At 47.9% G+C, this 13,341-nt stretch overlaps 2 protein-coding genes across 3 annotated transcripts in view; one reads left to right on the top strand and one right to left on the bottom strand.

The window, feature by feature from the left end:
• Positions 1-3,351, top strand: part of LOC147261439 (protein unc-13 homolog A) — a 35,856-nt gene extending 32,505 nt beyond the window's left edge. The window contains exon 42 of the mRNA XM_086203445.1: positions 394-3,351. Coding sequence (XP_086059571.1) covers positions 394-682 — 289 coding nt within the window. The 3' untranslated portion in view covers positions 683-3,351. The remainder of the gene's footprint in view (positions 1-393) is intronic.
• Positions 3,352-4,701: 1,350 nt separating this feature from the next.
• LOC147261440 (RNA-binding protein MEX3B) lies at positions 4,702-12,760 on the bottom strand. Of its 2 annotated transcripts, XM_086203447.1 has the most exons (5): positions 12,487-12,760; positions 12,195-12,337; positions 11,134-11,697; positions 9,575-9,816; positions 4,702-9,469 (listed from the first exon to the last, which is right to left on the bottom strand). In XM_086203447.1, the coding sequence occupies exons 3-5, from the start codon at positions 11,630-11,632 to the stop codon at positions 8,252-8,254; spliced, it is 1,959 nt and encodes a 652-aa protein (XP_086059573.1). In that variant the 5' UTR covers positions 11,633-11,697; positions 12,195-12,337; positions 12,487-12,760; the 3' UTR covers positions 4,702-8,251. The 2 variants fall into 2 exon arrangements, with proteins under 2 accessions (XP_086059573.1, XP_086059574.1); XM_086203448.1 differs by having other exon boundaries at positions 12,195-12,760.
• Positions 12,761-13,341: the final 581 nt, after the last annotated feature.

Here is a 13,341-nt window from a genome sequence, read left to right on the forward strand (position 1 = left end):
ACCGGCACCAAACTGGACATTCTGAAAACTGAGTGCCCTCCGCAGCACCCAGACGAGATGGCGCATCAATATATCTCAGGTGACTTCACTTCCTGGGCAGAGACAAGATGGACAGTCTTCCCTCCAGCTGTTTCCTGAGTCTTTGGTTTAAACTGGCCCTTCACATCTTGGATCATTTTTCAACCAAGTTCGGAGAACTTCGATCTAGAATTGAAAAGATCCAAAGAGTTCTTCTTCATATTTGGTCAAATCTGTAGTAGGAACAAGTAGAAATCTGCTGGCTTTATTCAGGCTATGTTTGAGACAGCAGCAACTGCAAGTGTCACCAGGTCAGATTGCTGTCATCTCCCCCGCCCTCAGGTGGGCGTACTGATGAGTTCTGTCCCGTTTCAGTTCCCTGGGCACCGAGGTGGGTCCAGAGAGCTACGAGCTGCAGGTGTGTGTGAAGGACTACTGCTTCGCCAGGGAGGACCGTACCGTGGGCATGGCCGTGCTGCAGGTGAAGGACATGGCCAACAAGGGCAGCGTCACCTGCTGGCTGCCGCTGGGAAGGCGCGTCCACATGGACGAGACGGGCCTGACGGTGCTGCGCATCCTCTCGCAGCGCAACAACGATGACGTGGCGAAAGAGTTTGTCAAACTGAAGTCAGACCAGCGCTCCGCGGAGGAAGGTCGCAGCTGAGGAGGACGGCCGCACACGCGCACCTGATAGACCTACGATTATGCACACAAATGATACTCCCACCCTCATAGCTAGACAGCCACATGCAATACACAAGCACACACACATCAACGCTCTATTGTAAATAGATCTGCGTACATTATGCAACATTTACATCGCAATGTTATCAATGCAAACACGGAGAAATATGTTTATTAAAAAAGTCCTATTTCATTTGGAATATTTCCATCAACGTCAGGTTGGCTAAACATTAGCAAGAAGTCCTGCTCAACCTTTCCTAGAACACATCGCACCTTTTCTACGCTGTACAGTTGGATGTGAGAACAACGCAGAACAACAAAACCATGTGAATCGTTGGTGAACGATCACTTTGCACTTTTGCTTCTGTGTCTTCAGGAGAGCAGTCCCTGCCTCGCTACGCTCCGTCTGTCCGTCCGCTTGCCTGCTTGACTGTGTGTCGTTCTTCCAGTCTGTCGCCCCCCCCCCCTCCCCCACCAGTCGTTGGTTTTGCGTGCTCCTCCCACAGTGTGATGTTTCGTGTCAGGTGGAGTTCAGGCACAGATCTAAGATCAGCTTCTTTTGGGGTCCAAATAGAGAAAAACCACAACACTGACCTTAGATCAGTGTCCCGGGGCGACGTCCCTGCTAGTCTGTTCTGTAATGTACTGAAGTCCTGCATGTTGACCCCAGGAACACTGTGATCCATTTGTTGTAACCATGGCAACTGTTCACCTCTTCCCATTAAAAATGGGTGCCTCCAAGATGTAACCCGTGTGAGCATGGTGCATATAACCCTGGTACACTAAGGTTTATGATTATCATTGCATTGTCGATAACATGATGAGCCTGTTGACCAAGGAGCAATACCCCGACATTTACACACACACACACACACACACACACACACACACACACGTGCGCGCGCACACACACACCAACTCCACAAGGGCTACAGGATCAGTGGACTAGGATGTCAGTTTACGCACTATTACATAACAGACCCCACCGCGGCCACCGCCACCTGCTCCACCACATTCGCATCCAGGAAGTCTGTCACGAGTGTGGAGGAACTTGAAATAAATCCATGTGACACCTGACACACACACACACACACACACACACACACACACACACAGAGTATATCCAAACTCTCTTAAAGGCAATAGAGGTTTGTTCATATATTCACTGACTGTCGTGGTTCTGATAGAGAACAAACCTCCTGTTAACACTTGCTTTCTTTTGATACTGTGTGTTCTTGCGTGTGTGTGCGTGTGTGTGTGTGTGGGCTGATTGTCAAACCTGCAAAATGGGCTCTGAGATTGTGAGCAATACCAACATAATGAAAATGTATGTGCTGTCATAACCCCAGGAGAACCAACGGCAATACCAGATCCAATAACGTGGAAAACTTTTTTATTTTTGCAGATCACTTTTATTTTCTGTGAGGATTGGAAGTGTGTCAGCTTTGTGTCACAACTACTTTTCTAGATTAGTAGGAAGCAACATGTGTTGACTTCCTGTTTGCCTTTAGTAGGACCAAATTTGCACGAACCAGAGCTCTTCTTTGTATTTTTTTAATGAAAGAAGCCATCCTAGTCACCGCCAAGCGTTTATGACGTATTAGTTGTCACCCTTTACCCTGCACTGCAAAAAGGTGAGCAAACACTCACAACCGTAGTCCAGCTCGTCTTGTAGTCTGTCTGTGAACGTCAACAATGATGGTGAGCGGCGTCACCGCTGGCCCGTCACACGCTCGTCTCTGAATACTGTTGAATTACTACCAAATACAAATCGTCTGAATGTTCAGTCCGCAAACACCAACTCATGCCTTCGATTTAGGCCGCCAATTTTCACTGAATGCGTTAAAATATCCGATCGTGCTTCAAATCCGGGGAGATTTGCTGCTACATCTTTAACAAGTTCTCACGTGACATCATCGACCCCGACGCTCGAGACGAAAATCTTGACGTGTCGGGTTGCAGCTGCAAAAAAATAAAGAGAAAGCAACAAAAAGTGAACAAAGCCAGTTAAGGGCTTGTTGGTTGCCTGTGTCACGCACACATCCACACAGTCTATGCTCAAGCACAACGGGGCAACACGTAAGATGACACACATGCATGCATGCACGCTGACACATCTCCATGGAGACCAATGATGCCCACCCTGTGAATAGAATCCAATACAACTGCATGATGGGAAACTTTAATGTGCCAGCACGTGTCTCGATGATGTTTTATTTTCTATTTTAATTTCCAATATGTGATGAGAACTCATCTTTTTTCCCCTTCTCTCTCTCTCTCTCTCTCTCTCTCTCGTCAACAAGGCTTGTGAATACGTCATCGGTAACAAATATGAATGTAGTGTGAACACAGAATTCGCATGAGAGGATTATTTTCTACTAAGGAAGTTTCTAATTTGTTTCTTATCATTCTTGATTGCTCTTTATTGAGGATGAAGTGGAATTGGAATGCAGCCCGACTGTGATCCGCTTCCTATTAAAAGGGCATTTGTGTCACAATTGAACTGTTTGATCGTTCTTCCTGTTTGGTTCACTTGCATGATTTTACACGCTCATATTTACAGTCAAAAAGCTTCCCGGTGCAGCACAACAGGTCATGACTCCACCCACTTTTGTCAGAATCAAGCTGTCTTGCCCGTGAAACCCCTTATGATGCGTCAAGGGGCATTGAAACTGAACGGCTTGTTGAATCACAAGACCACAGCACAGTGTGTGTTGGGAAGCACATCTAAGACCCAAGTGTATACACACAAGCTCTGAAAAAGTGAGTTTTTCACAATATGGAGAAAAAAAAATCCTTTATAAAACATGAGTCAGCTATTCAGGGCAAGGGAATGGGAGTCTGCAAATCAACGCGCTCATAAAAACCATCAACAACAAAAAAAGAAGTCGGGTTAGTCGGTTTCAGAAGGAGGCGGCAGGCTGCTTTATTGACTCAAACTCTCAGCTGGAAGGATTGCTTCCACTTCATTGAGCGCTCACTCAGTTCTGCGTGTGACCTCTGACCTCCCTGTGGAGGGGGAGGGAAGAATCCTAAACAAGCACTTTGCTGAAGTTGAAACAGATGCTGAGCACTGAGGATGAGGAGCAGCTCTGTTTAGCTTTTGTCGTTGTGCAATTTCGATAAACTTCTGCAGGTTTGAAATAAATGATCAAGACGCTCTCGTGTTCAAACCTCCTGGATGGGAATTAGAGACTGTTCTTGATTCGTCTGCCAGTTTACTTCCATGTTCAACTCCAATGAGAAGAGCACAGATTCTTAAATCCACCCTGGTGTCACTTTTATCAAGCCAAAAACAAAATATTGGAATGTAACTTTTAAAAATCAGTACCTTGTTACTGTCAAATCCGGTACGTTCACCACAAGACCAGAGGCCGGCTCACGCTACACACCGGCCCTTTGCATCAATTTCCAAATCCTTATTTCAGTGTGGGAGCTTCTCCTCCGCCCTGCAGCAGGCTGCATCTCAGAGGCGCTTTCAGATCACCGACCAGGACGCCCCTCAGCCTCCAGGGTTCCTCTTCTAGTGGTTCCACGAGGAACCAAAATATTTACAGTAATTCAACCACAGTTCTAGAAGGATTTTCCAGAGGATCTGAGGGTGTCATTTTTAAACGTGTCTGGCTTTAGGGAGTTCCCTCCAACTTCATTTTGAGTAGATGAGATCAATCACTTTGAATTTCACTGAATTTGTTTGAAAGGTGACTTTTTTGGCTCAAATTCGGTTTATGGAGGACTAGAAAACTGAAAAAAAAACATTTTTTAAGCAAAGCTGGAGTTCAAAAGATTTAATTTATGAATATTTGTTGTTATTTTTGCTTTTAAGTTGAAATTAATATTTTAAATTACGTTACAACAATGTTCTGATTCCCAGTAACACGACACATAGAACGTGATACACGGTTTCCTCTGCAGCTGCTGTAAACACATCTGCAGCGCCACCATGTGGCCACCACGAAACACTGCGACAGACAGAAATAAAGACGCCACACAAATATATCATTTTACAGTAAAAAAAGAAACCAAAAACAAGACTTTATTAAAGAAGCATAAAAAATAAAACTCTTGATACATTTCTCATAACCGTCAAGTCAGCACAAATTATACGATCATATAATTCTCCCGGCTCACGGTTAAAAGGTCCATAAACTTTCAAATAAAATATATTTCAATTTTAAAATTTCTTCAATAATTTTCTCATTTTGTTATAAATTGCCTATATGTAGTACACAGGAAATAAGGAAAATAAAAAATGGAAAATAAAAATAAATTTGAAGTAATAAAAAGGGTCACATTATTGTCTGGGATATTTAGGTAAGCAAATAAATTGTAAAAAATAAAATGTGTAAAAAGTTTTTTTGTTTTCTTTTTTTATTTCCTCTTAAAAATCATTAGCTAAAGCCAGGTGGCTTGAAGACATGCAGATGGTTAACTTACAAATAATGATACATGTTCTTTAGAAACTACACTTATCTTCAATTAAGTCATTTTGCTTTTGAAAACAAGATCCCAATGATTGTTTCTCAGGATATATTTACACACAAGTCAGGCCTGAAACCTAGTTTGCTGACATTTTACATTTTGGTTCTGCATACAAAGAGAATTAAAGCAAAAATAGGAGAGCGGAGGCTTGAACGGAGTCTGTCACCTCCATATTGGCGAGGCTCTCTTTGCATCCCCCCTCTAATCACAAAAAAAGGTCAGAGGTCAGTGGCTAGCATGCCTCAGGAAACCCTGTTTTCAAACCTTTAGGAAGGAAATGGGGGAGGGGGATACTTTTGGCTAACAAAAATAATTAAAAAATCAGAATTCCATCTGAAAAAACTTGTACCTTTTTTTCTTTTTTTTCTTTTTTAAACAATGAAACTACTGTACATGAGCCTTAACATTCTCTCATTGGCCAGAAACACCTGAAGTCCCATCCGATCCTTTCTGGCAAAAAACAAACAAAAAACAAAAACGAGAAACACACACACACACACACACACACACAACAGGTTTTAACTCCTCAACACGCTGCGCTGGACAGGTTTAAGAAGGGCTTACAGATCCACCACAGCAGACTCACACAGTTACAGCCTGAGTGTGCACAAGAAGACCCCAAACCCGCGCCAGGAGAGTCAGGGCTCCACAGTGCGCGCGCGCATGCACGCACACACACACACACACACACACACACACACACACAATGTTTTCAGGATACACCAGAACTCTCGTCTACACCAGTTGGGCCACATTTGTTCTGTTCCTGCACTCGTGGCGGCAGGAATCAGTGCACTGCTGCGCTCAACCAGGACAGCGGTTTATTGGATCCCTCTGCTGAGCCTTCGTCACACCGAGCGGCTCATCAACAGTCAGACGGCAAAGAAGTGGAACATCAAACTGGCTGGAGCACCAAAGCACAGCAGCAACTGGCCTCTACGCTAACCCACCATCTCCAGGTCGACCCTATAACAACCACGTCCCCTTACTTGGTGAGTGGAGGTGCAGGTGATGGCGGTGCGTGTTTGCGTGTGTGTCTGTGTGCGCGTGAGTGGGGGAGCAGTCCGATCAGAAGAAAAATAACAAGCAAAACATTCTGCAGCTGCTGGGATTTGAACACAAAGCGTGTCTGGAAGCCCTGGATGACCTAGCTACTAGCTGCCATAAAGGATACGTTGATTCTTCCTACTGCACCAGCCTGAAAACCACGTGTGCAGTCAGAGGAAGCCCTTAAGAATTCGGCGTGTCATATTGATTCAGTAAATCATGGCTTGTCTCATTCTATGAGCTGATTCCCAGTATGTTTCTAAAGGGCCACTGACCGGTACTATCGCCCGAAAATCATACATACAGTATTAACACTATAAAAAGGAGGCAGTAACTGCGAACTCACACTTGGGTTAAAACTAAAAGCAGGGTGCAACCGCCTGATGGGGGCTAAGAAACACAGGACGAGTCTCAAACAACCATATAGCGCACAACATTTGTCCCGGAGAGCAGCGCTATACGGGCGTGAAGCTTGAGAGAGTGCCGTACAGCTTTGCTGTGAGAGCGGGGTGGAAGACCAAAACTTAAAAACAGTAAGAGCTGTTTCTCTTTCTCTTTTTTTGAGAGGGGTTGGGAGTGACAGTCCATGAAATGACTCTATTGACCCCCTTTGTTATTATTATTGTTTCACGTGGAGGGAGCAGCAGTCCCTCCTCAAACCAACCCCCCCCCCCCATTATTGGACAGAAACATTCACGTGTGACATCAGAGAAGCCCTATCTTATCCTCAAAATATGTCTGTTAGCCACACACTTGACAGTCAAGAGTCAAAACCAAGTAGAAAAGAGGAGAGAAGCCCATCGGAGTGTAACAGACAGGATGTGAGTGGAATGGAAGGAGAGAGGAGAGCCAGACTGCCAGGGCGAGGGACAGAGAGCCAGAATGAACAACAGCATGGATGGGCGTTCTTCACGAGAACCCGGAAACACACACAAACACACACACACGCACACGCACGCACGACACAGAGATGTAAAGGGATTGTCAGGCAGCCCAAACGTACAGAAAACTGACCTCAGACACATTCCTCCAGAATCATGAAAGGTACATTTGTTTTTGTTTTTTTAAAAAAAGGACAATTAATGTGAATCATTGCGGCAGCCACATTTCAAATGTGGGGCAGACTCATCAGAATTCAAACATGTTATTGAATTTGATCAAGAATTCAAAGAGACAATTGCTCGCTTCTATTCATAGCATTCATTTGGCATCACTGATGGCTAATTTCTGTTGTGTGGCAATGAATTCATCCTTACAGAGGTCTCTGGGGTGGAAGCTTCTCCTAGGTGCCCGACTACACGCCGACCTTTGAAAAAACAGTTCCAAGCTTACAGAAAATAGCAACCCTGCCGCTTCACGTCGCAAACAACCGCATGAGTGAGAAGAGAGAGTGGGAAGCAAAGGGTTGCTGGGACAGTTGGCGTCCTGTCAAGAACATTAAAATAAGGAGTAGAAAAGTGCAGGCCTCATTGACAGCTTCATCGAAAAATATCTGTTAAGTACAAAAGTGTCAAAAGGAAAGGCTGTGACAGAGAGAGAGAGAAAGAGATAGCGAGAGAAAGAGAGAAAAAGAGAGAGACAGAGAGAAAGCAGGCAGAGATCTGAATAAGCCCGAATGAAGAGATGTCGAGACAGACCGGCGGGCAGCTGCAGCCGCCGCGTGGAGCTGCTCAGGTCAGAAATGAAGGCCTGAAGAGAGATAAGACACTAGTTTCCTTCCGTACGTTCACAACCGCCAGACTGTCTGCAGACCAGTTTCAATCAACTTCACTCAGAAAATAAGTCATTGTCATTATTATTATTGTTATTATTCATTTGGACAGTTGTCAGCAATAAATCAACATCCGTATAGTATCATCATCATCATCTCTATTAACGCATTATTATGTCCAACGTGTGTGTGTGTGTGTGTTTGAGTGTGTGTGAAGGTTATTAGTGTGAATCCTTCTGTTGCCTCTGCCACAGCTGGTGCCCCACACCAATCTTCTTCCTGCCCCCCACCCCCATCCGTCCGCAGCCATTAGGAGAAGATGCGGATGCACTGTGTGGTGGGGGTGTGGCAGACGGGGCACTCCGGCTCGGCCGACTGGCAGATTTGACCAGCACACTCCATGCAGAACAGGTTGTGGCCGCAAGGCACCAGGGCTGCTGTCACCTCGCTCTCGAAACACACAAAGCAGTCCCTGTTGACCCCGGGGCTGACGCCAACCAGACCCGGGACCCCGGGGCCAGACCCGCCTTTCAGTCGACTCAGCATCCCGGAGCTGAGGCCCACGCCGCTGCTGCCTCCCTCGGAGTCAGTGGGCGATCCGCCAGGCAGAGAGGAGGCCGAGCAGGAGGAGTAGCCTGTCGAAGAGCCGCCGGAGCTGGAGCTGGAGCCTCCAGAGAAGGAGCCTCCTCCTGCGTTGCCAGACTGTAGCCAGGAGAGAGTGCTGAGGGGATCGCTCTGGGCCCGGCGGGCCAGCGGGTGATCTAGGGGGCCCACGCCTGTATCCTGAGGCAGCGTTGGAGACAATCGTGGAGTGATGGCGCCACCGCTGAGGCCACTGCTGTTGCGACGAAGCGGCTGCTGCTGAGAGGAGCTGGCCGCCTTATTGCCTGTTCCACCGTTAACAAAAGGTGCCCAGATGTTGGAAGCACTGAACTCAAAGCCCAGTTCGTCTGAGGAGGGAAGCCCTGGGGTGGAGTCGCCCCCGAATGTGAAGCCCCCACCAGCACTGCTAGAACCTGTGCTGAAGGGGCTGGTGGGGCTGCCTCCCTCGTTCGCCTTGCGCGTGTTGCTGAAGCTGTCTGAGCTCATCCCGCCATTGTGCGTGTGGTAGGCGACTGAGGAGGACATCTTGCGGCTGGACGAGTGGTGCATGGACATCGGGAGAGGAGGTGGTGGGGAGGGTGGAGGAGGGGGGGGTGCGGCGTGGTGGCTGGTAGCCCTGGACCACAGAGATGCCCCGAGCCCTCCGCTCAGGGAGCCCAGGCCCTCTAGACTGACGTCAGTGCCGTTGGTGTGGAAGTCGTTGTCCCCCTGGAGGTCTACAAAGGTTCCAGTTCGCAGGGTGATGTGGGTCTCGATCTCCTCTCTCGCTCGGTCCACGTTCTCCGGCATACCGGTCACCTCAAACACCGGGTCTTTCTCTCGACTGGGTGTCACAATGTAGGTGTGAGTCTGCTGCTGGATGCGCTTGATAGTCGCCCCCTTTGGTCCAACAACCAGACCCACCACTCTGTAGGGAACCCTCACCTGGACCATCAACAAGAGCCGCATGTCAACGTTGCACATGAACACGTGAACACATCTAACATCAACTCATTACAACGACAACAAGGGGGGTGTGTGTGACCGCACCTGTATAGTGGTCTGTCCAGGTAGGTGTGGTGGTCCAGGAAGCGAGCCTCCTCCACCGGGTCCACCTGCTTTACACCGGGACGCCCGAATCATAGAGAAATGCTCCGCTGCAGAGACTATTTCACGCTTGGCCATTTCCACGTCCTCCCGGCGCCCCGTCACTATGAAGACTGGATCCTCGCCTCTGACCGGAGTCTTTATGTATGTGTTCGTCTTGGCACGCAAGGCCTTGATCTTACAACCTGAACAACGCGCACGCACGCGCACACACACACACACACACACACACACACACACACACACACGTCAAAACATGAATCACCACAACACCAACTCACTGCAGCGCATGGCCTTGTTTCAGTGAAGCTAAAAAAATGACAGAGAGCGTGAGGATAAGGGATGACGCAGCTTCAGGATACTTTTCCTGTGATACTCCACAAGTGTTGTGTGGACAGACAAACTTCACGCAGCCGTCCAGCTGCATGATGGTGAGTAATTAATCTATCTGAATAATTCTGCCCTCATAGGGTCGAGCAGGTTAGTGGAAGCACCACAAGCATGAAGAAATTACCTCAGGAATTATAATAAAACTAAAGAAACAGATCTCTTAACAATGTCAGCGTGAGGGATGGGAGGGGGATGCTTTAGCTGCTGATGGCCGGCGTGTTGCATCCTCACATCCACTCAGACCCAGGAAAATGTTCATCATGCACATCTAACACGTCAGAGGAAGCTGGGGTCTGATCTAGAGCCTCCAGCAGCGTGCGGCAGGTGCTCTGTGTCTTTAAATATGGACGCTTCATTCCAGGCGACCAATGGGACGCGCGGAGTGTGATGTCATTCTGGGAAGCAGAAAGCATGGCTTTTTCAAACAAAGGGAACAATGCTACACGGCTACCGCGGCTTCCACGGGCTAACTAAACGTACAACATGACTCAAAATCCACCTTGTGATGATAAAAAGCAGAAAATAAAAAAATTAAAAGGTATAAAGCACAGTGGAAAACAGGAGAGCATCAGCGGCGACAGAAGGAGCTGGGTGCAGGGCGTAACACCGCCCAGTCCCGTGTTTGGTGCGCTTGCTGCCCCATTTCTGCCTAAAATCCCCTCATCGGTGCCAAAATACGCGAATACACAGGCATACAAGTTACGATTATGAGTTTAATGTTTAATGTGGCCGTCACGGACCCGTCATATATCAACGAGCATAAACGGGTGCATTTCCTTTGTTTGGTGCAGGCTGCTAGACATGTCCAGACTCCCGACAATCTGCCGCTTTGTCTGACCCTCTCCCACCCCTCCCCCTCCCTGCTCCTCATCAACCACACTCCCTCCCTGACAAGCTATTGTCCGAATACTGGTAAAATAGCATTAAAAAAACCTCAACCGATGCAGTATTTTCAGGGAATATCAGAATCACGGTGAACTCCAAGGCCCCAATCAGCCACCGGAGCACCAAACCCAAGCTAGAAAAGTTGAGACCCTCCGCTCACCCAAACAAAGACCCACCGGGCTGCATGCTGCCGAGCCATAAACATAAACAACAAACAAGAGTCCTACCTTGTCTCCCCACTATCTCCGCCACATGCTCGGAGCTCGGGACAGGCACACATTCGGTCATGTTGACGCTTCTCTTCCTGTTGCAGAGGACGGAGCTTTGTTCCCCGTGGAGCATGGGGTGCGAGCCGGCCATGTGGTACCCGCCCGAGCCGTAGTACTCCGGGGATGGAGAGCAAGACGTCGGCGAGTCCCGGGACCCGCTGGGATGCTCAAGCATCTGTAGATCCACGTAGCCCCCTCCACCCACACCGTTACAGCCCTCAGAGCCGGGACCCTGGGTCCCTTCCAGAGTGTCGACCAGCCCGCCACCACCGCCCCCACAGTCCACCTTCTCCAGCGCCATGAGTGACAGCTGGTCCAGGGCGAAGCGGAGTGCCTCTTGGTGGTCTTCTTCCCGGGACTCTTGTTCCGTCTCCCGGGGCAGACCGACCCCGTTGTGCTGGCTGCTGATCACCACGTCGTGGTCCATAATCTCGGGGTGGAATAAAGGGCTAGGCATAGTCTCTCCGTGGATCTCACATCAGATCACGGATGCCTGGTTGATGGGAGTGAGCTCACCCTCTTCTGGAAAACAAAGGAAATATATTCAAACAATGAGACCCACATAAAGCAGGAGAAGAGGAGAACGCCGATCATTCATAAATAAACAACACCGGATGATTTGGGCTCATCGCTTTTGTTGCTTCTCGGCTGACAACCAGAACCAATCCAGGAGGCTGGCTGTAGTCGGCTTGCTGGCTCCAAAACCACTTAAAAAATAATTCACCCACGCAGACGACACGAACACCGGTGGCACTAATTTAGGACACTCTTTCTTGTGTTGGTCGAATTGGGAAAATCTAAGGAAAAGTGGGATATACGCTGTTATTAGCTCCAACAAGCAAGCTAGCAGGCTAGCTCAACACAGTCGGCACTCAGTCACGTTGTCGACCCCTTTGTTTGGGAGCACCACAGCTAGCCGCTTAGCTCGGCTCTGACACTGGAACTTGCGCTCCCTCACACTCAAAGACAATTGCGCTCATTTTTAAAATTAAACAAGCACCGAAACCACACGAACTTACTTTGCCTTGCCGTTGTCGACGAGGTGTCCCCTTCGCTTGTCGCCCGGTTCTTGAGGGAAGGATGAGAAGCAGCCGGGAGGAGACGACCAGCCAGCGCTGTGCTGAGCAGCCTTCTGGAGCTAGCGGGCTAGCCGCCTAGCACGCTAAATGGGGGGGCGTAGGAGAAAAACGTTTAAAAAAAGAGGACGCTGATGTTTTCTGTGCCTCTGTGAACCACAGCGGATATTCCCGGGAGTGTCACTGGCTCTCCATAGTGTGCATCACCCAGGAGCTAAAATATAACAGCATTTACCTTTTAGTTAAAACAAAACAAAACAAAAACAGTGATTCTCGGCTCTCTGCTGCTGCCTGACCCCGGTCGGTCCACCGCCTTTGTCTCGCCAAGCGCACGCCGCTCCGTCTCCCGCACACGGCACTGACGTCACCCGCGACACAACAATGGGTTCAAAGGCCACATGCAGCAACGGGGAGCGCGTCAAGCCACTGCCATTGTGTCTGTCAGTCAGTGGGGCAAGATTCTCCTCGCTGTAGCATCCTGAGAGTGGAGGAAAATGGGGTGATGGCAGGGTGTGTTCATCATGGACACCAGTGAGGCGCTATCATGGTCCAAAAGCAACTTCTTCTTTTTTTGGAAGCTTTCTTAATAAAAAAGAATTAATTGCAGTTATTGTCTGAAAACAATGTAATAATGTAGTCTATAATTGCCATTGCTGTCTAAAATAATCTAGACTACAAACTCCCTTTGTGTTTCCTAGCAGAACTTTGCTTGAAATCCAATATCTTGACAGATATTGCGATATTTGTTTCGTTTTTTTTAAACAAAAACCAAAATTTTAACTATAGTGTATTGTTTTAGTTGAGATCTGTATCAAATAAAATTGCCTGTATTGGATGATGCGCAGGCAGGACATCTCCATAAGACAGCAATATTTAATTCAAAATGCTTTTTTTTTTTTAAACGCAAAATAAACCTTAAGAGATGTTGCACCTTTCTGCCATTGGAAAACTGCAGCAGGTTGAACTGGGATGAATTTTGCAGCCCTAACTTGAGTGCACAAAGACAATTTAATACCAAAAAGGTTACAACTGTAGAGCCTGAGAGCCCGATTAAAGAGAACACTTTTGCAAAAGATCGACGTAGAACAGT

This window comes from Aulostomus chinensis, chromosome 5 (genome assembly GCF_037954235.1).
Source record: "Aulostomus chinensis isolate RoL2024-O1b breed Wild chromosome 5, RoL_Achi_v1.0, whole genome shotgun sequence".
NCBI lineage: Eukaryota > Metazoa > Chordata > Actinopteri > Syngnathiformes > Aulostomidae > Aulostomus > Aulostomus chinensis.

Coding starts and splice junctions, on each gene's coding strand:
- LOC147261440 (XM_086203447.1), bottom strand. CDS start 11,632: ATGCCTAGCCCTTTATTCCACCCCGAGATTATGGACCACGACGTGGTG. Junction 9,817..11,133: donor GGAGATAGTGGGGAGACAAG/GTAGGACTCTTG, acceptor CGCGTTGTTCAG/GTTGTAAGATCAAGGCCTTG. Junction 9,470..9,574: donor CTGGACAGACCACTATACAG/GTGCGGTCACAC, acceptor TTGATGGTCCAG/GTGAGGGTTCCCTACAGAGT.